Genomic DNA, 27,952 nt, shown 5'->3' with positions numbered 1-27,952 from the left:
GTTTCAGCTTCCAGCTGTGACGTCATCATCAACAGTGACTCAATGAAGAACGGAACTGTCAGTTCGCCCTCGTTTCCCAATCCTTACGCGCCCCGAAGTCACTGTCGCTACGACTTCCAAGGAAGGGGGAAGGAAAGGGTGCAGATCGTTTTCACAGACTTCAACCTCTACCACCCTACTGATGACTCCAAGGAGTGAGTATAAATTATTCTTTGTTATAATTTAATCCCTCCATTTTGCAGACCTTAAACATTTTTATTGTTATCACTAATTATATTTTATAACTAGTACTTAGTGATCTGTATTGTTCTTTTTGCTTTGAGACCTTATAATATGTAGGCTACTATATGATTTATATAGAATATACACTGATTATACTTAAAAAATATCTTCTTATATAGGGTGATTCACGAAGATATGCCGAAACTGCGGTAGCCCCTTCTACACGTAAAAATCATGAAAAAAAGTTTTATACAAACATGAGTCCCAAATTGCTTTGTTAGTGAGTTACCGCTAGCGATAGATTTCTTCGAAATTACAGTTCACCGAGTAAAATGACGTCTGCCTGAAATTCGAGTAAGGCATAGGGGTAAATTTATTAGTTTGTATTTTTGTTGACCTGATAACTTGAACCAGGGCCCAGTACTGAAACTTAAGTAATTTTAGTGCAAAACCAGGGTCAAATACATAAATGGAGTAAAAACTGATGTTTGTTCATCCTTGGGCAACAATAACTTTGTTATTCCTCGCAGAAACAGAATTTTTTATTTAAACTTGTAGAAAATTATGTTGCAAACAAAACGTTGTAAATCAAGTTATACATATAGAGAATAGATATTTGAGTAAATGTATTTTTATTCATAACAGTACGACACGACAAAATTTATGCGCCACAATTTCTACTAAGAAGTTGTAAATTTTATTTTTGTTATGAATAATTATATCATAGTGTAACGGTGCATTCAGGTAATACTGACATACTGTACGGTTTGAATTAATTTGATTCCAAAACAGAATGATGCTTTGCAGGATATTTTAATTTCATAAGTTGGCAGTACAATAAGAAGCTGATTAACAATGATATATTTTGAACTGTATAATTTAAATAATTTTTAAATTTTATTCCATATGGGTATTGTTCTGTCTGTAGTAAGTGAGTTTAAGTATTGCTTTGCTGTAGTGACTAATAAATGATGAAATGAACACTACGTTTCGAGATCTGCAATCTGATCGTAAGTTGGCTGTACAATAAGAAGCTCATCAACAATTAAATAATTTTAATTGTATAATTTTAATAATTTTTAAAGCTAACACCTGAGGTTTATTCCATATGCGTATTGTTCTGTCTGTTGTAAGTGAGGTTCAGCCCGTGTATTGCTTTGCCGTAGTGATTATTAAATGATTGGAGTATTCTTTGTTTGAAGTTTATTTTTAACGATGGAAGGCTTGTGAAGGAAACAGGATGTTTCCGGACATTTGCCATCGTTGAGAGAAACATAAACATCAGGAACACTACGTTTCGACATTTGCAATCTTATCTCTTATTCAGGTAAATACTAACCTAAAACATAATTACAAACAGAAACACATTACACATATGTGCTGTTAAACATTATTTCTTTAACATAATTAACACTTATCGTCGACTTTTTAAGTATATGTTATTTATCGATGAGTCACAGTACACTCGCGGTGGTATCACCAATTCACGAACCCAACATTCACCCTCATGCAACAATTAAACGTGAGGTTTAACAGTAGCCTCAGCATAACCATATAGTGGGTATCATTCATGATTAGCTGATTTAACCGTTTTTTTTTTCAAGAGCGCTTTGTAGGTCAGAAATCTTTCTACAGGAAGAATTATCGATATTGTTTGAAGATGTTCCTTTTTGCAATGTGACGCCAGCTGTACTTCCAACATGATGGCACATTGCAAGTTTTTTTATATATTGTTTCCACCTACTTGAGTTGACAGTTTACAAATAAATGGACTAGTCGTGGAGCTAATATACACTGGCCACCTACGTCCCCAGATCATACGCTGTTGGATATTTGCGTATAGAGATGGATGCAGGATAAAGTATTCGAAATCTAATTAATTCCCCGTGAGGCGCTAAATAGACGTAGTAATGAAGCTTGAACGCAGTTAAAGGAAAGCCATGTTGAACTACGAAAAGCAACCAGAGCCATCCTTAAACGAGCAGCAAAATTTATTGAAGTTGGCGGAGACACTTTTAACAATTTACTGTTGAATGGGTTATAATCCGGTCTTTTCCGGTTGATTTTACTTTGTACTTTTGTGAATGAAAATTCATTTAATCCAACATCAATCCCCTTTTCTGTGCACTTGAATTACACAGTTTTGTGTAACACAGTTTTTACGAGTTTTATTCTATACTTTGATCTGTTTCTTGGTGAAATAACAAAGTTATTGGGATTATTTAGTACATTTCCTTAATAAATACATTACTAGCTCTAGCTGTTTTGTTAATTATTGTTATTTACTTAGTATATTCTTTAAAAGGTTATCGTTTTATTTTTAATACTGTATATATTGTACAGTACAGGATACATGCACTTTGTGCGATTTATTCATACAAATATATCATTTTATATAGTAAAAATTATTTTGTAAGACATTAAAAGTTAACAAAACATTAAAAAGGGCATAAAAGTCGTATTTGTTACATTACTTAAGAGGTTACTCTAAGTTTTAATTTGATTAAATTGTATAAATAGTATCAGAAGACAAATAAACAGTTTGAATGAACTGATGATGTAAATACAAATAATGACTTAATAATAACTTCAAACAAGAGGCCAATATCTGAAAAACTGCAACAGTAGTAAAAAAAGCTGTATGGCGAAAAGTAGAAATGGAGTTTTTAAGTAAACAGATAAACAAGTTAATACCAAATACCGAAAATTACAATAGGATTATTACTGGGAAAAATATAACGTATGAAGAAGTATGGATCGTACAGAAATCTTATATTAAAAATAAGCTATCCAATTTTTCAGAAAATTTTAAAGGTTTCGTATATGTATACACTAGGGCGATGTTGTTTCCAGTTGACACAATGAGCTCCTAAATGATCTGAAAAACAGTTATATAAATGAGTAATTTGCAAACATGGGGAATTTTATGAAGGGGATAAGGACTTAGACATGGGTTACAGTACAAACAAACTAGTCCATAATATAAATTAATCCGTGTTTAATAGTGCTTCTGAGGACGAAATAAAATTGGCCATGAATGAAATCCTCTCTAAGAGGGTTGATGTTGATGCAATAAGTATTGATATGATCAAAGCCCTTGGTCACTATGCATTTGAAACAATAAGCTATTTAGTTAACAAGTCTTTAAAACTGGAAAGCTTCCACAATCCTGAAATCCCGATAGAAAAAATACAGAGCCCTTCTTGTGTAAGCCAGTTTAGACCAATATCTATGCAATGAATTTTATAACTAAATAACAAATTATTTTTTACTTTTTCATATATTGTTTTTTCTGTTGTTGAGTTAAAAAAATAAGTGCTATGAATATGCAATAGTGTAAATTCAAGAGTAAAGAAAACTTACTGATAGGGGTGGACGAAGAAGTATGATGAATAAGAATATGCCATGTTGCAGATGTGAGAGCATAGATTCTCTAATGGCGTACGTACTGATAGAGGGGCGGATGGAGAAGATAGACAACTTCTGTGGCTCCATGGTGCCCAAACCTCTCATGAGCAACGGTCCCAGACTGATGCTGGAGTTCCGGGGTATCTACTCCTCTAGATACGCCCGGGGATTCAGAGCCACCTACACCTTCACTGAGAGTGAGTGATAAATACTAGTATTTTTAAATTTAGTATAAATAATAATTCTACCAGGAGGTACTAAATTACGAGTATTATCTTCCATTGTATTGTTTACAATGGGGATACAATATTATCAAGAGCTAAGAGTGCTCTTTATTCCATACTAGATAAAAAAAACTATAATATATTAAATATATACACTGTCACTTACAATACTTCTTGTGGTACCGCTGGCTAGGCGATGCCTTATTTGCTAACGCACTCAATCTTTCTGATAATTTTTTATAATTATATGGCGGATTTATTTTTTTGTACTAAATCGAGAAGTATCATGGAACGATTAACAGTACTATAGTTTATATTAACTTTAAAGAGTATTGCAGCATATTATTTTCCTGTCTGTTAAATTACGCTCTATTTAGTGACCCAAAATTAGTTTTAAATATAATTTTACCACCTATCTTTTATCTTTTTCCAAAAATCTAATTGTATTTTGCTCGATGAAACATAAAAAGCATCTTAAAATTATGATACAAAATATTATACTATGTAATTTATTAACATATATTTATAAAAGTTTTATTGACAGTTTAACCGTAGCACACTTTCGAAGACTGTGTGCATTTATAAAAGGGATTTATGATGATTCGTTAGCTATAATCAAGTATTTCATCAATCCTCTCAAATTAAGTTGGTTTCGCTAAGGGATGACTCCGGAATACACAGAATAAGTAATGAAGCTCACAAATTTGAAACGTTTATGCTCATGTATCTTGTATTAAGACTTAACAGTTTACACCTCTAACCATTATTTGTGTCAAAAAGCCCGTAAATGAACTATCTTGCTCTATCAACGCCTGTATTAGGGCATTGAATGATTGAAAGTTAACTTCCGTTTTACCTATTACAACTATCACGATATTCGTTAGCTTGATTAAAACTTGTATACATCCCTAGAGATGAATAATAATAATAATATCCGTGATAAATATGCACAATGCTGATACTTTGGTGCTACATAGCAGCTACTGAGTGTTTGTATTCCGTTTATCACATCAAATTTGACATGTTTTCTACCGGTGGTACAAGTAAATCAGGCCATGCATGTAAGGGGGGAGTACACCCTGATTAATTAACTTGATTGTTATTGGAATTACCACAATTGCGTGGTCAACTGCTAGTAACACTAGGAACACTTCGGGTTATAAAGTGGATAGTAGCCGATTCTCAGACCTGCTAAATATGCATTTATAATTTAGTAAAAATCGGTAAAGCCGTTTCGGAGGAGTAAGGTAACTAACATGGTTACACAAGAATTTTATATATGATCTTTAAAAGTTAATGAGTTTATTTAATTAAATAAATCTTTCACAGGTCTTTTCTCAATAATGGTACTTTAACTTTCACGTTACTTTAACGCTTTTTAGTATTTAAATCACGATTCACATTTTATTGATGACATGAGTTTCAGCCTTAAGCTACAAATATTCAAGGCCAGACTCATTCCACGAACATGCTGATCGTTATTGATGTCTGACTGAATATTGGAAGGGAAATAAATGTCATCAGTTACTTTTGCTCGTCATGTTCTTTCTAATCTCATTGTCATTGAAAATCAGCTTAAAGCTATTGAACACTAAAATCTCGAAGTTTGCAATACGAAATTTTGCGCCGTAAACAAATGTGGATTTGTCAAAATAGCTCTCCATGGTATACGATGTAAGGACGAGTTGATAAGAATATTTTATTTATTTATCATATATAGGCATAAAAAACATTATATTCAGGTAACATAGTAGACAACCATTCTTAAATATGGGCTCCAGTTATATGCTTCTTCTTTACTGACACGTTCAATATTCAGGTTTGTTTAGCAAGTAAACCAATGGTTTAATTCGAGTTATAAACCTCTTCATTGAGACGTTTCTGGAGGATCATTATAAATAATTTTTATCCTTTATATGTGTCGCTAATATATGTGTCGTATTAGAGTTAGTATACAATTGCCAAGAATATCGTGAATATATTATTTACTTATTTTATAAAGCTAAAATATGAAAAAAATAAATTTTTATTTGTAATAAACTTTGTTTAAATTTCTTAAAAATAAATACATTATAAACTTATTTGTGGAAGTTTTTTATGTAAATAATGATTCAAACGTGTGAATATCAACTTAAGCAAAGTATCTGTGATGCACCTCCTTACCTAATATAATACAAGGAACACAAGAATCCTCTCAGCGTCTTTGTTAGGTGTTGCTGTGTAAGGCAGCCAAACATTTATATTAAAGCTGGTGCAGTGAACGAGGTATTACAAATTATTCAAGATATTTTATCATTCCTTTTTCCGATAGGTATCTTAATCTGTAACTTGTTTCTTTTAATATGATAAATGATAAGTAAATATTTTATGTATTTGAATAAATATCTTTGTTTTGGGCGTTTTCCTTAATACTGTGTAACAAATATCTTTTGTGTGTGTGTGTGTGTGTGTGTGTGTGCGCGAGCGAGCGTGCGTGCGAGCGTGCGTGCGTGTGTGTGTGTGTGTGTGTGTAAAAAATGTTAAATAAATTTGCGATCCAAATGCCACGTGTCACCAATTTTTGTATTAATTCAATTAAATTGATAAATAGGATAAAACATAAAACAAATGTCTTTTTTGTTCAAGCACCAAATTTATATAATAATATTACAATTATAAGATAATTTCATATGACTATTAGGTATATACTATTATATACAAACAAGTTTGTCTCTACAAATTTTATGTTTCATACTTAATTAGGTTTCAGAATGTTATTACCTCTTGCAATTGCAAGGTTAGACAAAGACATAATGTTTTTTTCGATAATCACCGAAACCATTGCCTGAGAAAGAGCTCGTGTTTCGAAATTAAAGTGAAATTTATTTATAATTCGCCAATAATATTTTTATACTACAAATGTAACATAAATAAATAAATAATAAATATATATATATATATATATATATATATATATTTATATATAAAACATATTCAGACATATTAAAATTATCATATGCTGTTTCTAAATACTTAAGTATTAAGGCGATACAGGTAAAGAAATATAGTTCTTATCATTACGCTAGTCTTTTCAAGATGTTCTGGAAATATAGTTGAATAATTTAATTAGTTAAATTTCTTTTCATTCCACAAAAATGTTTAAGTATTCAGTTATCGAACCATTAAATATTGAATAGTGAATAAACTAAAAAAGTTCTATTTTTGATACCACGGTATTAATCTGGCAGAAACACATCGGTAAACAATACGGAATATCCGAGAGATTTGAATAAATTTTGTAACTAATCTTATTAGAATATTTAATTATTCAATATTTAGAAAAATTATTTAATTTATGAAGTTCTTCTAGGTTAAAACTTATTATATAGCACCTAAAAATATGAATATTCCATTCAATAGCAACACTCTTGTAAAAAAACGGTCACTATTACGTTTATAAAAAAATCAACTTCAACTCTCTTTTATAATAATTAATTTAGTTAACCCATATAAATACTACAAAATCAATTTCAGTCTTTCAACTGTAATACCTTCATTTGAATTAAGGAACACAAACAATTTTAAAATTTTAAGTTGGATTGAGAGCCTAAATCTCTATCTAATATTAAAATTTCCTTTAAGAAAAAACTCCTAGGCTTAGGAGTATTCAGGATCGGGGTAGACAAAGACATGCGATAACTAGAGATCGAGTGCTTAGAGTATTTCAGAGTTAGTGTAAGGTATAGAGGCTTTCAGAAACCAAATGTTCCAGTGCCAATAGTTCTTAACATATCTGTCTTATGATTTATTAGGAAAATGTACCTGCATTTAATAGCTAGTGAACCAAAAGTTATGGTTTAAAATATGCATCAATATTACTAGATATCCTCATACTCTGTACACTTGCTTCAAACTTTTTTTGTTTGAAGTAAACAAATATAGAATTTTATTTAAGATTATGTGTAATACAAAATTTCGAGTATAATTGCGTACTATTCAAACAACACATATATACCAGTTTATTGTCACATACAAAGTCTAGCTATAACAAAGATCAGATTATTTGAGTAAGCTACTCCACAAAGGACCGTAATACTATGGCCTGAGGTTAAGTATTGCAGTATATCATGTTCGGCACAGACTGTAATAACGGACTTATTGCCTGTAATATTACAGAGTAGGAGGGAAATCCAATAATATCAGTGTGTGACTACATGATGTGTGGTAAACATATTCTTCCCTTATATGTTTCTGTTGGTTACCAAGTAACATTTGTTTCTTGTAGTCTACTTTCTAGTTTCATCTAAACTGCATCCTTTAGTTCGCTTTTCATACAATTTTTGATAGCATCTATTATACTGCCTACTACAGAAACTTTGTCAATTTAATAAAACGTATAAGCCTAGAGATCGTATACTAACCAAACCTCATTATGTAAATTGTATTATTTCAACATTTAAAATATTTGTTGCATTGTTAGCGGAAAACAATTAGAGACTACAAACAGCGGCCTTGTAATACAACGGCAGTCGCAAGGTCAACATAACATCCAATTAGTTAGTTAGGACATACAATGATGTCCAATGTAACAAGATCTTAGGGATACGTTATACCTGTAGGATATATAGCACCCTATTATCCCTTACAATGGAGGTTTATGTTGACAGTGCGTTATCTCAGTTTATAACAAGCCCTGATTTAGACACTTGTGACACATTTAATTTGGAAATACCATATTCTGGTTTAAATTTTCAGGATTTCTGGCGTGTTTATTGCGAATGAATTAAAATGTAATTTATACAATTAAATATATATGGTATTACTCTACTCTAGAAGTATAACTCTGCAAAGAACACATATTTAACCCACAACTTATAAAGACGCCATTAGATAACTAATAATTTCTATTGCTCCCAATTTGTATCTACGCTATGTTATGTAAACGATGAAATGTTATGGCAGAATAATATACAACTGTATAAACATAAACAGAACACTTCTTACCGTTTTATTTTTTTCAAAAGTTTAAAGATAAACTAAGTTCTCTGTAAGAGTTCACAGTGGCTTTTTGTAAGTAATGAACCACGTAGAGTTTTCAGCATAATCTGGGACAAATTTCCCCTTTTTATTTTTGCAATTCGCTTTCTGAACGTTTCTTTTTGTAGATATGAATAACGAGGGTTTTAAATGATCTTGAAATCAAAATGCTATACATGTATATTCATGAATATACAAGTTTTTTTGCCTTGTATTTACGTCTTTAAATAACAAATTCTGTTGTTTTATATAATCAAAACGATAATTTTACAAAAACTAATAATCCAAGAACCAATAGCCCATTTTCACCTGTAAAAGTACAGGTTCTTGATACTCGTAAACTTGAAAAAAAACTATTCTCTATACAAAATGGAATGCCAATGCAGTAGATAAGGGTTTAAAATTGGAAAAGTATATAATATCAAGAGATATCTTTTGAAATAATATCACGCAGCTTTACACGTTTAGCTCTAAGTTCATTTGACACAGTCAGTCAACTAATAAATGTCAATTATTTGTTCAATATTTCAGATTCAAGTCTCCAGGGTTCTAGATATCGATTAAGCGAAATTTAATTCGGATCCCTTTGACAAGTTGTATGGCTGTAAAACAGCGTTCAATTAAATGTATAATTGACAGTGAAGAATCATCCTGGAAGTATTTACCAACATTCTCTATTTACATTTGATTTGATTTTTAAAAACGTTTTTGGAACATACATCTGTGATAAATTGAACACTATCGAGATACATATATGAATTTACTGCATCAAAGTGTATTCTAAATTGATATAAAGTGTGTTGTAGTTTGGTTCAAATGCAAACTTAAATGGGTGGTGAAATATCCAGTTTAGTAGTTTTGTAACAAAGAATTTAACACATTATCAAGAGCAGATATTGATCCAGACACGTAAAGTCATAAGAGATAATTCTATTTCTTGTAGAGACCAGAGTATACACTACAAAGGTCAAATCAAAATCAAATCAAATCAAATCAAGACACAGGCAGAATGTGAAATATTAGATCAGTCAGAAGGTAAAGTCAACAGTGATAGTTCTCTGTCGTAAAGGGACCTGAGTAAACACTATATAAGTACAAAGTAAATATTGGCAAATTGAACATCGTGAACAATGGAGATATGCCGGAAACAGGAGCTAAACTCAACATTCAAAGTTCAAACAATGGATATAGTTGAATATCCATCTGCTTCTCTGCCCACAAAAAAATCTTGATGACCGGTTGAATTCAGGTCTTACGCATTGATGATTGATGATTTAGCGTGGACACTTATTTATTGGAAGTAAGTTCTGAGTAACTTACATTACATTTTCACAATATTAAAAAGTATAAAATTATTTCGCGCAAAAATTTCATCTGGGTCTATATAATATTTTACAGGTATATCGAATACAACAGACACTTAAGGATGTCTATGCTCTGTGTCTTGTACAGCTTAATGTGTAGATTACCACTATTATCATCAGTCGTTATGAAATGCTGATCAAATACGCTGTCAGGTAAATAAATGCCCTAGTATCTCGTAATTTCCATTACAGGTTCTCATCAATGGTTATGTTAGTTGCATCTAGATTATAATTTTCGCTTACATTTGATTTATACTTTCCAGTTGAATCTACACTAGTTAAAGCGAAAACTGATGTGTTACTTATAACTGGGCTGTTTTATAGATGTGTTATAGATCCGTGAGTGAAAATCACTACCGTAAATATATGAGGGAACCAAGATTAAATTAATAGGGTTAGTCTATTATAGGGAATGATTATTATAGTTAGTGGGGCTTTCTAGCTGTTAAAGGTTGTTGCTTGTCTAGACTTAAGAGTTTGCCACTCCTGCCCACTTTGACCTGAGAGGCTGGCATAGAACTGGGGTCTCCTTCTATTAAGGAGAAATGAATAATAGTAATGTCCCAAATCCATTATTCCTGAATCTCTACAGTAGTCATCCCCTAAACTAAACCTGATCCATCCATAATATTCTGTCCATCTAGATGCAGCGAAAATGGTGCTTTTTGGACCAATGGAAATTTTTTAGTTTCTTACACGTAAAAGATCAAAAAAGCTACAGCTGTATACTCAGCTGTCACATGGATCTAAAATAAAGTGATAAAGATAGAGATAAGTGATAAAGATTTCAAATGCTACAAAACCCAAGTTTAAATCATGAAGAGGCCTAGTAAATATACATCTGCTCATGCTTTCATGTATATTAGCACTTATCCCAGAACTCGCCCAACGGCACCTCGTCCTCAGATTACTCCTGCTGATTACCAAGAGTCAATAATTATAGCTAACCCTTTCTGTTCCAGACTTCGGTGTCATGACGGGGGTACAGCACGACGCCCTGCCCTGTGCCTTCATGTTCAACAGCACCGGGCCCCAGGGCTCACCCAATGGTACCTTCTCCTCTCCCAACTTCCCTGGGTTCTACCCCCGGGACACCGAGTGCCATTACTTCTTCCACGGCGACACCAACCAGAGGGTGCGTCTTCACTTCCACTACTTCGACGTCGAAGGGTTCTTCCGTAAGTATACTTAACCAACGGTAACTGTTTATTTATCCAATTATTTATTATTGAGCTAATGTTTTGAAGCTATGTTCAGTAATACATTATAATTTGTATCAAAAAATATGGTGCATATTACCATACAGGAAAATTAAAATAATTTTTTTATCTGCTAGAATAATTACGTTTTTATAAATCTTCAGTATTACCAAATTATGTCAAACAGTCACACTATATTGAAACCTCAGTCAAACATACACTATTGACTATCATACATATTTTATTCATGTTAATTTTCCCACTTCATTCTGCTAACTATGCGGTCATCAGTCGTATTTTATAAACTCGTCAACTCTGTAAAATTCGTAAGACACTAAACAGCTTTCTAAACAAGATTTTGATACCTTGGGCGTTGTGGAAATTGTTATTGAATCAGCCCATTTGATTATAATGTGAGTTAATGCCTAAGCACGTGTTTCGTAAACCTCCGTTCTGTGTCTCCCAGTCCGGTAGACATATCTGCCAAGCGTTTCGTACTTATGTATGTCTCAACTGCTTGTCATTGTACCTTTACAGATACAGAACAATGTCTCTAAAATATAGAGCCTTAACAGAGTCTGTAGTGTCGGCCTTTTGAATCCCTCATTTTCTCTGAACTTTAATATTGCGATTACCTAAACTCCTTTTATTTGAATTTAAAACCTCTGAAGATTAGTAGTTTGTTCTTGCTCCCTACAAACATAAACTGTAAGTTATATGAGCATAAATAGAGCAATAATACACCGTCTTTAGAAAGTCAATAGAGCGGTATTCAGGTAAAGACCTCAAACATAAATACCCGAGGACAGTTTGGATTATGAATCTCTATCCAGGAAGGTTTATTAAAATTTTGAACGATCAACTTCACTATAAATAGTGTAATCCAATAAGGTAAACGATCTGTTATTTGGACCTCTTGACTCTAATGCAAAAATCAGGTCATCAATTGATTTTGGGAAATTCGATGGAATTAACAGTGTTGAAAATCAGAACTGTTTATTTCTACAAAATTTCCTGTCCCAGTAAAGATTTCAATTTTTTTCCAGCAACGTACTATACGATTCTCCCCTGTAGCATTGATGATCCTATGTCTTTGAAATAGATTTTTTTAAATCAGACTTAGAATAAAATTGATTCCTAATGGATCCCAAAGCTCAGGTGAGATGGATTTAGAGAGTCTAATTGCGATTTTACCCATTTGTGTTCGCTGGTTTAGAGATAAGCTGAGCCTCACTTCTAATACCATATAATTCTACTTTTTCGAGCAGTTTGTAGTGTTGTACACACTCGAATGCTTTAGAAAAATCCCTCTATAACCATTTCGACGTCACTCGCCACCACGTCTATTGTTGACATAGCCTTTCTAATGCCGAATTGATCGCCAGAAAAAATGGTTGTTTAATTAACTTATATTAATTATTACTACACGTTGTACTTAAACTAAATTTCGGACTATTTAGAATCTATTATTCACTAGACTTTGCCGTATCTTCGCCTAAAACTCCATCATAAACCAGTAAGCGAAGCTGTAAAGGGTGCTCTTGTTTTGATTACGCACGATAACTATTTATAGGTCGTTTTAGACACTACCATGCCCATTCTAGAGAACTAATACTCATATCTGATCTTGCATGAATCACAAATGCTAAAAACACCTTTAAATTTGATTGAAATCAATATTTCCTCCTATTAGAGATGTAGCCTCAAAAAGTGTTTGATAAATATGTAAACCTTTTTAACACTTTTTAAACTTTTTTATTTTCGTAAAATGTACATTTCTAATTCTGGGAATTCATCTTCAGGTACCTTAGTTACCTTCATTAACTTATATTAATTACTATACGGTGTACTTAAACTAAATGTAGGACTATTTGGAATCTATGATGCACTAGACTTGATCGACATAAATATTTTTTCCTAATTATTTTCAATGTTTGGCGTAATCGTTACGCTTCGTACAACGTTCTATTTTAAAATACGTAGTATAATACATTCTTTATGAAATGTTCAAACTTAAGATGTTTTCTTCATACATTGTGAATATATAACAAATCATAACTATTTCAGGAATTCATGTCTTGGCAAAGAGTCTGAATTTCCCATTTGGCTGCAACTCAAAACAAATTTAGAGCAATATTAAGTTTCTGAAGTTGACGAGCGTAAATCATTTCAGGTTAGATAATACCCATTCATCCCCTGTAACAGCAACAACAATCTCCACCCTTGACAAGTAACTGTCCCGCTCCAAGTTTTGATTTAATTCTAAAAAGTGTTTCTTCTTTGTTTATTATAAATCACAACGTTGCATTTTGTTTCAAGATAAAGTTCATGTTAGTCCTTATCTCAACTATTTTAGTACATCTATTAAGTCATTTTAATACAAGAATAAAGTATATTTATCAGGTCAAAGCATATGAGGTATATTTTTTTTTAGAAACTCTGAGAGTGCTGAAACATTGTGGACAAAGGCCCAGGGAGGTAAACATTTAAACAGGACTGGTGCAAACACAGGTGCAGGAATTGTTTGCCACTAGAGAAAAATAATTTTCTGGTATATACTAACCGCTTTGTGACTGGTTTTAAATAATCCCAATATTATAAGTCTTGTTGAACTCTACTGAAGGTAAACTATACTTAAATAGATGCTTGGCTTATGATGACGCAGACACCTATAGTGAAATTGATTTAGTGCAACATAAAAAAATTACAAGACACTAAACATGACTTTTTGAATAAAATAGTATGCATCTAAACCATAAAAATCTCTCTCTGTAAATAAAATAAAGTCAGTAAAACAACATAGTTTAAGCTATAACAAGTAAATCGATTAAGATTCCTTTTGGGAGTTTAATATTGTGAAACAATTTTAATAGGTATTCATCTAGCTAAAAAGTGCGCAAATCATATTTGTTGTATCAATTTCTATATTTATTGCTCAGTTTTTAAAAATTTGGTCCTATAAAATGATAGAGTTTCCAATTAGGTACTTACAGTTTATGTATACAAAAAGCAATATAATTAAAAGAATCTGAATAATTACACCATTAAACTAATTTGACATAATTAACAATGTTGTTATTAGTTTTATATCATGGCATAAGACCTACGCATCTATTATTACGATTAGACTTAAAGGTTGATTTTAAAGAATTTATATTATTTTTCATTTCATTTAGTGTCTCAACTGTGTAATTATGCTAATTAATCATGTTATTAGAAATTTTGATCTATAAATAGTAATAGTAAAAGAAAACCTATATGTATTATACTTCTAATTATAAGCGGTGCATACCCGCCAAAACAAGTACAATGGTGGATATTGAAATTGAAGATATCTATAGCTGTGGATCCAACGCTTGGAAGCTGACATAAATAGCAGAAACTGGGAGTGGGGCGATAACATCGTATTGTTGTTGTATTTGGGTCAGCATCTCGGCTTCCTTGATATAAAGCAACCCTTACATTGGGCGGAACAAAACATTGATGCTTGAGTACATTTCATTCTGTTTTATAGTTAAAAACCCCAATATAAACAATCCTAATGTTAAATAATTATTCAGAATTATAGGACTTCAATTCAAATTGTATTAAATACATTGTAGTATTTATATTGAATGCTATCAGGTACACCGCACCCAAACGAATATCACACCTTTACTAATTTCACAATACTGCAGACAAATTACTGTTCCACGGTAGCCAACTTGGAACGTGTTCTGGAAAGTGTGTTTCTTAGCTCCACGGTGTATGGTGTAATTAGTGGCAGAACGTTTCCCTCACCCCTCCCTATAAAGTTTAATGTTGCAAAATATACATTTATAACCTACATGCTCAGAGTTGTTTTATTCTACCTACAGTTTCAAAGATGGATGGACTAAAAATGGTATTTCTTTGCCTATAGTCTGTGGAAAGTATATACGTGATACCTAAATACCTATATGGTGGAAGTAGTCTAAACTAACTTCTGGTGTATTCAATCTGCAAGCAAAGGTAGTATTAAAGCAGTGTATTTCACCATGATGGCTAATTAATAGTCACCATCTTGAGTCTTGATACAATTTGATTCTGTGAAAAAGATTTATTCCATTTGTGAACTTAGCAAATGCAATAACTGTTGGGTTGTGCTGAATGTAGTTCAGGTTGTTTAGAGTAGTTTTGTAACATATCGATTTACATGAATAGTATATTAAATTATTTATTAGTTCATAACTGAAAATTCTGTCTCTTCTTGAGTTAAGTATAAATTTAAAGGACATACTCTTAATTATATGTACGCCTGTCACTTATTGGTGAGTTACTAGGTCATTTTACTCGTACCCATAAGAAGAGAACAAGTCATGACGGCAGGCGGGGTTTTAAGTCTGTTATGAAACAAGATAGAGTCTATAAATTGTATAGTAATTGAGAAAGTAGATACTGTTTTAATTTCTGTCACAGGCCTCTAATACTAAAAGGGGTATTATCTTATATTGTATTCTTTGTATTCCATTAACAGTAGAAATTATTTTAAGCTTGGTATCACATTACTGTTATAAACCTACAAAACATTATGCTAAATTTTGTATAGCTGTTTTTTAAAGTAGGCTAATTCTCATATATACTAATGCATAAGCTGTCAGTATATATAATATATATATATATATATACATATATATATATATTCCAAATTATCTTTTATACATTTCAAACACTAAAGATTATCAGACACTATACAATAAGGAGTTTCTAGTTAGCATTAAAAATCTTGCTTGTTTAATAAATACTCATACACAATAACTCGTGTTTCAGTTTTGTTATTAATACCAAACACTTCACGTTCAATAACAGCCCCACTACTACTACAATAATATAAGTTAAGTAAGGACAAATTTTAACATTAAAGATATTACTGTGATGACGGAATTTCTTTGAGGTGTTTTTTTTCGCCGATCATGACACCTAAAATCCAAAACCAACATGATCACAAATTGTATACACAGGGTGTTTACAAAAGGGTGTAACATAACATAACATAAATTTCATATTAAGATAGGTTGGGAATTGTTTCGTTTAGCCGCTACCTGCCACTTTTTATTTTGTACAACAATATTTTCCTTAATACAAGTTAAGTTTTAGAAACCAAATTTGGCTTATATGTGTTTATAGAAAAGGGGAAAAGTTAAAAAATATTTTTTTTTTTTATATTAGCTAAATGACTTCTGTTGAAAAGGTTATAAGTGAAATAACAAAAATACCTTTATAGTTAATATTTAAAGTAAAATAAATATTTGAAGAATAGTATTACAATTCCAACGGTACTTTTTTCAACGAAATGCTTCAATAAATAAGCGAGCACTACCACTTTATATGTAAGCTTGCACAAGCCAGGAGAAGCATTTTGTCTTTTGATGGGCATCAGATGTTTTACATAGTTATAGCAATTTTCTATAACACAATTTTTTTTTTTTTTTTACATCAATTCCAACAGCACTTTTTCACGAAATACCAAATATTAGCCTAGCATTTCACATTTGAGTGCTGTCAGTTTTTTGTTGCTCCTGTCATGTGCAAGAGTACTTTTGAAGTAGTCATTTTTGCTTGTGTATTAACGGATTTCATTGGAAAAAGTATCGATGAAATTCTTATAATAGTGTCAAAAGAGTTCGTATCTTGTAAATTTTAAACAGATGTAATGAAGCAAATTCTTATGAAAAGATAAAACATTTACTGCCCTCTGCTTGTTCAAGCCTCCATTTAAATTTTTTGAGCAATTTTATTTACTAACGGATACTTGGTAACTGGATTTCTTATGGTACTAGCATTTTGTTTTTTGTTTTTTTTAACATTTTAACACAGTATTTTTTCTAAGCGTATGTGCCTAATTTTATTACTATATCATAACTAATTTTAGAGATAATAATTTTTTATAAAACTGCAGAATGTCGGCTAGCGGCTAAACTAGAAATTTTTAGCCGAGGCTTGTGCTTTTTAGCCGGGAGCCACCGAGGCTTGTGACCCCCTTTTGTGAATACCCTGTATATTTAATCAAGAAAGTTAGTAATATATTTATTTTCTAATACTTTTATTGCTTAACACCCTGATTGACATTAAAATGGTCAAAACAGACCAGCCCCTAGCGGCTACAGAGGGAGCAAGCGTGATGCTTTGTTCTGTGACACAAAAGTACTTACTTAAAAAAAATATGAAAATAGGGATATATTTTCATATTAAACGTATCACTCGGTCTTGACTCTTGCTCACAATGTTTGCTTAACTTTACACATTTCTCTAATATGTATTTAATCAACTTTACCTTCTAATTCGTAAGCTGATATTTCGTGTGATGACTCATTTTCCAAATGACGCATGTTTTATGGTCTAAATGAATGTTTGAATAATTTCGTTTATTTACTTCGCAATTACAATTTTTAACTTATTTGAGCTCAACACGCTACATTAACGTTCAAAAGTAAATTTGCCAGACACTAAATTTAAATTCTTTTATTTTAATAATTGTATTATTATAATTTACTTGTAAAATAAATAATTAATTTAATGTATAGTAAAATATTTATACTGATATATTACTATATAAAAGACTTTAATAAAAATTCCAATAGTAGACTTGTATGTTTTTAGTTACTTTTAAAATGTAAAATCTCTGAAATAAAATTTATAATTTGTTTTGTTATTACCTTATATAAATATATTATTTATATCTTTAATTATTCATTAATTTAAACGCCTCAGCTTGTTCAAACGGCCCAAAGTATAATCGAAATTGAAAGCTTTGTATAATGTATGAAATAGTATTTGCGAAAATTGTAAATATGTAAAAACTTCATGTTGGACAATGGAAAATAAAAATTTTTTATATAGTAGAGTTTTTATTTTTCGCTTAGTATGTGGACTACACCGTTCTATCTAGAGTTTACAGCATGCATTGATGACAATACTTAATCTAATATAGGAACAAATTATCGTTTACATATTTATTTTTAATCATGAACATACTATTTACTAATTTTAATCACACGGTAGTTCCATAGCTCGTGTTTCTTAAATTGTTTCACTGACCATAAAAGTTTGTCCCTAACAGCCGATACATAATGTTCCAGATGTGAAGCGACTTCCGCCAGCGACTACGTGGAGTTCTCCAACTTCATGGCACGCGACCGGAAGTACTCAAGGCACTGCGGACAACTCAAGGACTTCGAGATTGAGTCTGACCGGAGGTTCTTCCGAGTGACGTTCTGGTCTAACGACCGCCTGGACGGTACCGGCTTCAACGCCAGTTATCAGTTCATCGATGACGTGGATACGGCACATACGGTGCGGCCCACACTGATGACGGGAGGTTCCCTCCGCCACACGCTACAGGGTATGTTAGGGTTAGGTATACAGCTATCCTATCCATAGTATTTTTTCAGTTCAGGCGCTAATGCAGAATATTGAAGACTATTATTATTTGCAAGATATAGAAAATCATTAAAATATTAACTATTATTGAAATGATACACGAGTTACAAAACACAGTTGTGTAAAACTTACCTTCTCTGGGACTATAATCAAAACTCTAGCTCTGAATTATATAGACCAATAAGTTTTTTAGATAATAAACATACCCCAGTAGTGTTTTAAATTACAGTACTCTATCCAGTTACAAATATCGGACATCAAAATACACGATAAAATATATAAAAAAAAAAAGTAAAGAATGTCTTATTTTACCAGGCGAAGTTAGGGCTAAGAAGCCCTCTCTAACACTTAACCTGGGTAAAGTGCCAGGCAATATACGGTGCCAGGCATCAATGTCATTTTCTAAATCATGCAACAGCCAATAAGCCCATTCTAATACCAGATGCAATACCTTATTGATTTGTTTCATGGGTTTTTTGTACTTAGATGGAAAAAAATTAACCTAAAGGGTTTGTTTAAAAGGGAAAGAAAGTTTTTACACTCAAAACTAGAAGGGAAAAAATCATTGAAGGTAATTAACGTTTCAGTTATACAAGATAGGATAGAGAGTTAGAAATTCAGTTCTCATTCAAATATTATCTCCATTACAAGACAGAACATAACTGAGCATAGTTAAATAACTCAATTCAAATAAAGAACTTTAGATACAACGTTTTTTACCTATCATTTAACTCGTTTTTCGTCAGATGTCGATAAAGTAACTAGCTTAACACTTTAAAACTATGATTATTGATTTACTGTAATAATAATGAAAGTGTTTAAATAAAATCTACGAATCTTTATGAATATAATTTTTATTTATGTTTACAGTTTATATTTGGTACTTTATATTAATTATACAATAATTAACTGTACCAATATTTAATTGGTCTGTATGTCCGTTTCTATCAAGAGTTATTACACAAAAGGACAGACGGAGGGACAGACAACGATACTACTTTAGGAAGAACAGCCGGATCCTTAATAAAGATAATAAAGTTTGCCACGGTATTAACTACAATTTTATGTAACTAAAGTACTAGCGTCTTCTTCTAACTTCATACTTAACAAATCATTTGTCATAGCATGATCCTATGTTACAGTCTGGTGGTTGGCGTGGTTCCTGGTGCTTCTCCGCTGACCTTCCTCGCATTGACCTTCTTCGCGTCGACTATCATCGTCCAGTGGCTAGAGACAGATACTTATATAGTGTGCATGTCACAAGATATAAAAATCAGAATGGACACGGGTGTTTATATAGTGCTAGCTCAAAATGTGTGATTGGGTTTTATATCACGGGTTTTAGGAATGACACAGTCTCGTAGGTAAATGGTTTCCTGTTTATTGGTAATCGAAATTTTCATTTCAGAATTAAAACATTCTAAAATTGTAACAATATGGTAATTACAACCATGTTTATATTGTTTAATATTCAAAAATACCTAACCTTCAAGTAGGGAGTAATATACTCTAACATTTTTCATTTACGATTGTGGCATGAAATCTCATCGCTTTTACCTACAGTATTTTGTGTTTTAGCTCACCAGTAAATTTATTATAAACCTATGGTATTTAATTCTGAAATGGAACTGGTACTTTATGCACAAAACCTTCTTGAACATGTGTCCTTACAATGGCTAAATTATTAGTATGATATTGTTTATTCATTTACTATGACCCTTTGAAATTTTCGACAGAACACGGCATGCAATTAAGAGAAAATTAATCAGTCTTACATAAAAAAATGAATAAGTAACACTTTTCAGTCTATAAACTCTGTATTGTAAGGATTTCTTAAAAAACACAAAACATTATGAAATGCTTTTATTATAAGTAGCACCCAGACAGATTGAATTCGTTTTAAAGCAGAGTTTTAGGGTGACTTGTTTTCTTCTTTTACATCACAAATTCTGGAATATCGTGTGGCAGCCTTTTACATAGCGTATAAATATACAAACTTTTACCGTTTACAAGCTGATAGCTTTTGTTTTAGAGGTAACTCCTAACAAGCTTAGTTGCATTAGTGTTAACTGATATAAACACTGCAATGAATATTAATTTTAGGACCTATTGATCGATGTTTCATTGTTTTTTAGATATATTTTTTTTAATATTTCAAACCACAAATTTAAATAATTTTACATTGAATATACGCACTCACTAGTAAACACTTTCATGTATAACCTTCTGTTGACAGCTAAAAATATTTCAATTAACGACTGAAAGAAAAAGTTCCTATTCACTAACAGCACAATCACTTTCTAATCCTCGTATAATTCAACTACATACAACTATATCATAGTGTTATTAGGCTAACAATTTTACATGAAGATAAAAAATGATGATCCATGATGATGTAATTTAGTTTTTATAAAATTCATAATAAAAAAATATAGCCATTTACTATAAAAACTAATATTATTTATTCAAATAATATCCTTTAAAAAAGACTAAATCTAACAATGCACGCATTAAAAAATGTTTCATTGGCATTTATGAGTAGTTATCAAAATAATGCCAAGATAGAAGATTCCCTTTGTTACCTGTGATTTCATTTATTTCTTCCAGCATTTTCTTTTTAAATAGCATTTTTTATTAATCATGAAAGTACATTTGGTAGCTATGAAATACGGGATGAAATTTACAGAATAAAATCATTCTTTTTCCGTTTTAGAATTACCGTTACTGCTGTGTACATTACAAATTTTTTCATTAGCCCTTGACAACTTTGCTCGCTACAATAAAATCCCAACAATTTATCAGTTCTTTTGCTCTATTAATATCAGCTCAGCATTAGCGTTGTTCGCCATGAACTCTGGTAGGATGCACAGGAATGATTGTAGATCTTCGAGCTCGCATAGGATTTAAGTCAAGATTGTTAACTGTATGACGTGTTACGAATATTTATCATAAGTTAGAATATAAATAATCTATTGTATGTTTTATACTGAAACAATTACGGCAAAACTAATTATATAGATGAACAATTTTCGAAAGTAGGCCTATGACTACAGTCTAGTTTTGTACAGAATTATATAAGTACTTAACTCTACTAGGTCACTACGATTACTATTAGTGTTTAATTCGTGCTTTACGTAGTCTTCCTTGATTTGTTATGTAAATAATTGGAAAGGTATTTTCTTGATTGATTTTGTGATAGGTATTCGCTCTATAAAATGTTATAATGTCAGAGTTATAAGGTACGTTGTGTATTGTTGATTTGATAACAGCTCCAAGGTTTATTGTATTGCGTTGTTGTTTAACCAGCCCTTGTGGGAATAATAGACAGTATTGAACACCTTTTTTTAAATAAATATATTAGTTTGTTAAAATTTTCAGAATGATATTTTGAAGGAATTTCGTAAAATTACCAATTAAATCTAATATAATATGTACATAACTTGAAATCGTAGTAAAACTGAGATTGTTATTAGGTGATTTTGTTCATTTGAAATCTTACTTAGGTATCAACAATTCAAAACTATTCCTCTTAAAAACACTGCTTTCACGAATTTATTACATGTAACTGGAATTCTTTAAATTGAATCAAACAAGTTTTACACAAAAATTATTCAATCCCTCAATCTGTTGCGGGGTATACCATCCATATTTTAACTGTACAGTCTGGTAGGGACTTTATTAATTATTAAGATGTATTAAAAACCATTAAATTCAGCTATATAAAGTAAGAGAGTGTCCGAAGTATCAAATTTCATATTTTAAACTATTAACGTGAAAAAATATAATTTAAAATTTTTCAAACATTCGATTTAATACTTAAAAACGTAACTAATTCGTTATTCTCATTTTTTAAATTTAATTATTTGTTTTTAAAATCGCAAAATTTACATGTGTTTCAATACTGTCAACCATTACAGGTATTATTTTACCTTATATTAGTTGTAAATGTCAATGACAAGAGTCAATTTTAAAACGAAGAAAATGTGGTATGAGTAAATATTGTTTTGCAAGATTACACCATGCATGTATAATTACTGTCCATCAGGTGTATCAATTGTAAATTAGACAAACAGGTATACCAGCTGTATGACAAACCAATACATTTTTTTAGAAATATGAAAGATGAAGAGTTTTATTTTGAATCCTTAAGCTTCATATTATCTAGCGTAGTTTATAGAGGATTTGAAAAGTTGTGAAGAAGAGATTGAAGTACAACGCTTTTTTGACCAGACTAGGTTTTAAAAAACATGTGTATTTGTTTTTCAATCGGGCTAACAAAGCAAAGTTAGCTGTGGCCTTGGAAATATAGTTCATTTCGCTCCAGAAATGCTCCTACACTTGAAAAACGTGATACAGGATTCAGGTTGATCTATGGTACTCTCAAGCATGAATGCTTAAATAAAGTACCAGACTCCATTATATTACAAGGGTAACATTTAGTTTAGTAAATCAAAATTAAGTGCCAAATAGCCTGTTATGTCTCTTTAACATTCGTAACGACGAAACATTATCTACAGGGTGAGGCAGACCACCCGTAAAGTATGCATAGCGGCCAAACCAAATGAGGTAAATTAATCGTAACAACTTAAGCCGCCCTATTTCCACCCCAAAGAATTTGGAGAAAGAAATTATTTTGAAATCTATAAAAACTCCCCAAAAGGGTAGTTTTTGGGGGATAGAGGTGGTTTTTGGAAAATTTTCAAATGTAAAGTTATGTTGAGCTATACCTCATTTTAAAGGTATTTCTTCACTGATTATTTTGATGCAAAAAGTTTGAACCTATCTTGCCGCTTATGTACAGCGTACACCAAAACGTTAAAAAGCAGGGGTTTTGTAGGTAAATTTATTGCAACTAACTGCAAAAATGTAGAGACGATATTTTTATTCAAAACTAATGAGACGGCTTATCGAAAAATATCATCAAATGCCACCCTACCCCAAAATTTACACATTTAAAACATATCTAGAATGTTGAAATACTTCACAGCCCCAATCTAAAAAAAAATAGCCACCTCTGTTGTATTGTACATAATTAGAAAGGCCTTAAAATATAAACATTTTCTACATTTAAAGTTTGTCTCTGTAAAGGTATGTTACCAAGGATATTTGCTACACTTCAGATATTATATCTGGAAGAGGGCCAAGTCATAATTTTATTTTAAGTTAATGTATAGCGAAATATAAGCGTTTGCTTCTTAAAAAGTACCAAATAAATGACAAATACACCATGTTCTTATATTTTTTCCGTTGCCAATAATTATAAAGACATGTCTTCGTGCTTGGTTGTAAACTTAAACAATCTACTTGGCACACTTAACCGGAATCACAGACTTTCAAATCGTTGAGATTTACGAATGAGATTTATAGTTGAGATTAATTTCCCCTCATTTGGTTTGGCCGTATGCATACTTTACGGGATGGTCTGCCTCACCCTGTAGATAATGTTTCGTTCGATTTCGAATGTTAAAGAGCTAAAAGCTATTTGGCAATTAATTTTGATTTACTAAAACTAATGTTACCCTTGTAATATAATGGACGTCTGGTACTTTATGTTAAGCATTATGCTGAGAGTACCCTAGATCCACCTGAATCCTGTATAACGTTTTCAAGTTGTAGGAGCATTTCGGAGCGACATGAACGTATATTTCCAAGGCCACAGCTAACTTTGCTTTGTTAAGCCCGATTGAAAAAAAACAAACACATGTTTTTAAAAACCTAGTTCTGGTCAAAAAAGCGTGTACTTCAATCTCTTCTTTAACACCTTTTCAAATCCTCTATAAACTTACGCTAGATAATATGAAGCTTAAGGATTCAAATAAAACACTTCCATCTTTCTTATTTCTCCCCAAAAAAATGTATTGGTTTGTCATTACAGCTGTGTTACCTGTTTGTCTAATTTACAAATGATACACTGATGGGACAGGAATATACATGCATGGTGTAATCTTTGCATAAACAATATTTACTCATACCCACATTTTCTTTCGTTTTAAAATTGACTTTGTCATTGACATTTACATACTTTTTTTAATATAAGGTTAAATAATACCTGTAATGGTGACAGTATTGAAACACATGTAATTTTGGCGATTTTAAAACAAATTAATTAAATTTAAAAATGAGAACAACGAATTAGTACGTTTTAAGGATAATTAAATCGAATGTTATAGTTTAAATATGAATTTGATACTTCGGAACTATCTTACTTTATATAGTGAATTAATGGTTTTTAATACATTCTTAATAATTAATAAAGTACCTACCAGATGTACAGTTAAAAATTATGGATGGTATACCCCGCTAACAGATTGAGGGAATTGAATAATTTTTGTGTAAACTTGTTTTGATTCAATTTAAATAATTCCAGTTACATGTTAATAAAATTCGTGTAAGGCAGTGTTTTTAGAGGATAGTTTTGAATTGTTGATACTTAAGTTAAGATTTCAAATGAACAAAATCACCTAATAACATCTCAGTTTTACTACGATTTCAAGTTATGTACATATTATATTAGATTGTATGGGTAATTTTACGAAATTCCTTCAAAAATATCATTCTGAAATTTTACAAACTAATATATTTTTTTAAATAAAGGAGGTTCAATACGTCTATTATTCCCACACGGGATGGTTAAACAACAACGCCAATACAATAAACCTTGGAGCTGTTTATCAAATCAACAATACACAACGTACCTTTAACTTGACATTATAAACATTTTATAGAGCGAATACCTATCACAAAAACAATCAAGAAATACCTTTCCATTAATTTACATACCAAATCAAAGGAAAGACTACGTAAAGCACGAATTAAAACACTGAATAGTAATAGTTGTAGTGAATAGTAGTTGTTAAGTACTTATATAATTCTGTACAAAAACTAGAACTGTTATAGTCATAGGCCTACTTTCGAAAATTGTTCATCTTATAATTAGTTTTGCCCGTTATTGTTTTCAGTATAAAAAACATACAATAGATTATTTATATTATAACTTACGATACAAAAATTTTAAATTCGTTAACAGCGTATACAGTTAACAATCTTGACTTAAAATCCTATGCGAGCTCGAAGATCTACAATCATTCCTGTGCATTCCTACCTGAGTTCTGCTGAACAACGCTAATGCTGAGCTGATTATTAATAGATGCAAAAAGAAACTGATAAATTGTTGGGATTTTTATTGTAGCGATGCAAAGTTGTCAGGGGCTAATGAAAAAAAATTGATAATGTACATAGCAGTAACGGTATCTAAAACGGAAAAAGAATGATTTTATTCTGTAAATTTCATCCCGTATTCATTGCTACCAAATGTACTTTCATGATAATAAAAATGCTATTTAAAAATTTTAAAATTTTTTTTTTCTGGAAGAAAATAAATGAAATAACCAGGTAACAAAGGGGAATCTTCTATCTAGCATTATTTTGTAACTTCTCATAAATGCCAATGAAACATTTTTTATTGCGTGCATTGTTAAGATTTAGTCTTTTTTAAAGGATTAATATTTGAATAAATAATATTAGTTTTTTAGTAAATGGCCTATATTTTTGTATTGTGAATTTTATTAAAAACTAAATTACATCATCTTGGATCATCATTTTTTATCTTTTCATGGTAAAATTGTTAGCCTTAATAACACTGATGATATAGTTGTATGTAGTGAATTATACGAGGATTAGAAAGTGGATGTGCTTTTAGTGAATAGGAACTTTTTTCTTTTCAGTCGTTAGTTGAAATATTTTTAGCTGTCAACAGAATGTTATACATGTGAAACGCGGTGTTTACTAGTGAGTGCGTATATTCATGTAAAATTATTTAATTTGTGGTTTGAAAATATAAAAAAATATATCTAAATATCAATGAAACATCGATCAATAGGTCCTAAAATTAATATTCATAGCAGTATTTATATCAGTTTACCACTAATGCAAACTAGGCTTGTTAGGAGTTACCTCTAAAACAAAAGCTATCAGCTTGAAACGGTTAAAAGGTTTGTGTATTTAGACGCTATGTAAAAGGCTGCTGCCACACGATATTCCAGATTTGTGATGTAAAAGAAGAAAAACAAGTCACCTAAAACTCTGCTTTAAACGAATTCAATCTGTCTGCGTGCTACTTATAATAAAGCATTTCATAATTTTTTGTGGTTTTTTAAGAAATCGTTACAATACAGAGTTTATAGACTGAAAAAGTGTTACTTATAATTTTTTTATGTAAGACTGATTAATTTTCTTCTTAATGCATGCCGTTGTTCTGTCGCAAAGTTCAAAGGTCATAGTAAAAATGATTAAAACAATATCATATAATAATTTAATCCATTGTAAGGACACATGTTCAAGAAGGGTTTTGTGCATAAAGTACCAGTTCATTTCAGAATTAAATACATAGTTTATAATAATTTATGTGAGTCTAAAACACAAAATACGTGTGTAAAAAGCGATGAGATTTCATGCCACAATCGTAAATGAAAAATGTGTATAGTATATTACTCCCTACTTGAAAGTTTATGTATTTTTGAATATTAAACATAATAATCCATGTTTGTAATTACATTATTTTTACAATTGTAGAATGTTTTAATCTGAAATGAAAATTTCGTAGTACATAAACAGGAAACCTTTACCTACGAGACTGTGTCATTCTAAAACCCGTGATATAAAAACCCAATCACAACATTGTTGAGCTAGCCATATATAAACACCCGCTTGTCCATTCTGATTTTATATCTTGTTGGGGCGGCCGGATCAACATGCACAATATATAAGTATCTGTCTCTAGCACTGACGATGATAGTCAGACGGCGAAGAGGTCAATGAGATGGAAGGTCAGCGGAGAACAGAAGCACCAGGACCACGCAACCACCAGACTGTAAAACATAGGATCATGCTATGACATATTGATTTGTTAGTATGAAGTTAGAAGAAGACGTAGTATTAAATAAATATTAGTTACATAAAATTGTAGTTAATTCCGTGGCAAACTTTATTATCCTTATTAAGGATTCCGACTTGTTCTTCCTAAACGTAATATCGCTTGTCTGTCCCTCTCGTCTGTCCTTTGTGGAATACCTCTTGATAGAAACGGACATACAGACCAATTAAATTTTGGTACGTAGTAATT

At 31.3% G+C, this 27,952-nt stretch overlaps 1 protein-coding gene across 1 annotated transcript; it reads left to right on the top strand.

Moving 5' to 3' along the window:
• On the top strand, positions 1-22,952 carry LOC124373119 (suppressor of lurcher protein 1-like; the record flags this gene model as incomplete). Its single annotated transcript, XM_046831511.1, is given in 5 exon segments — positions 1-194; positions 3,637-3,827; positions 11,197-11,412; positions 18,512-18,793; positions 19,974-22,952. Coding segments are annotated over 5 exon segments (921 nt in total), but the record flags the coding sequence as incomplete, so codon positions are not given.
• Positions 22,953-27,952: the final 5,000 nt, after the last annotated feature.

The sequence above is a fragment of the Homalodisca vitripennis genome, unplaced genomic scaffold (assembly GCF_021130785.1).
Source record: "Homalodisca vitripennis isolate AUS2020 unplaced genomic scaffold, UT_GWSS_2.1 ScUCBcl_4858;HRSCAF=11280, whole genome shotgun sequence".
NCBI lineage: Eukaryota > Metazoa > Arthropoda > Insecta > Hemiptera > Cicadellidae > Homalodisca > Homalodisca vitripennis.
The sequence above is the reverse complement of the archived record's forward strand: the minus strand, read 5'-3'. Positions and strand labels throughout refer to the sequence as shown.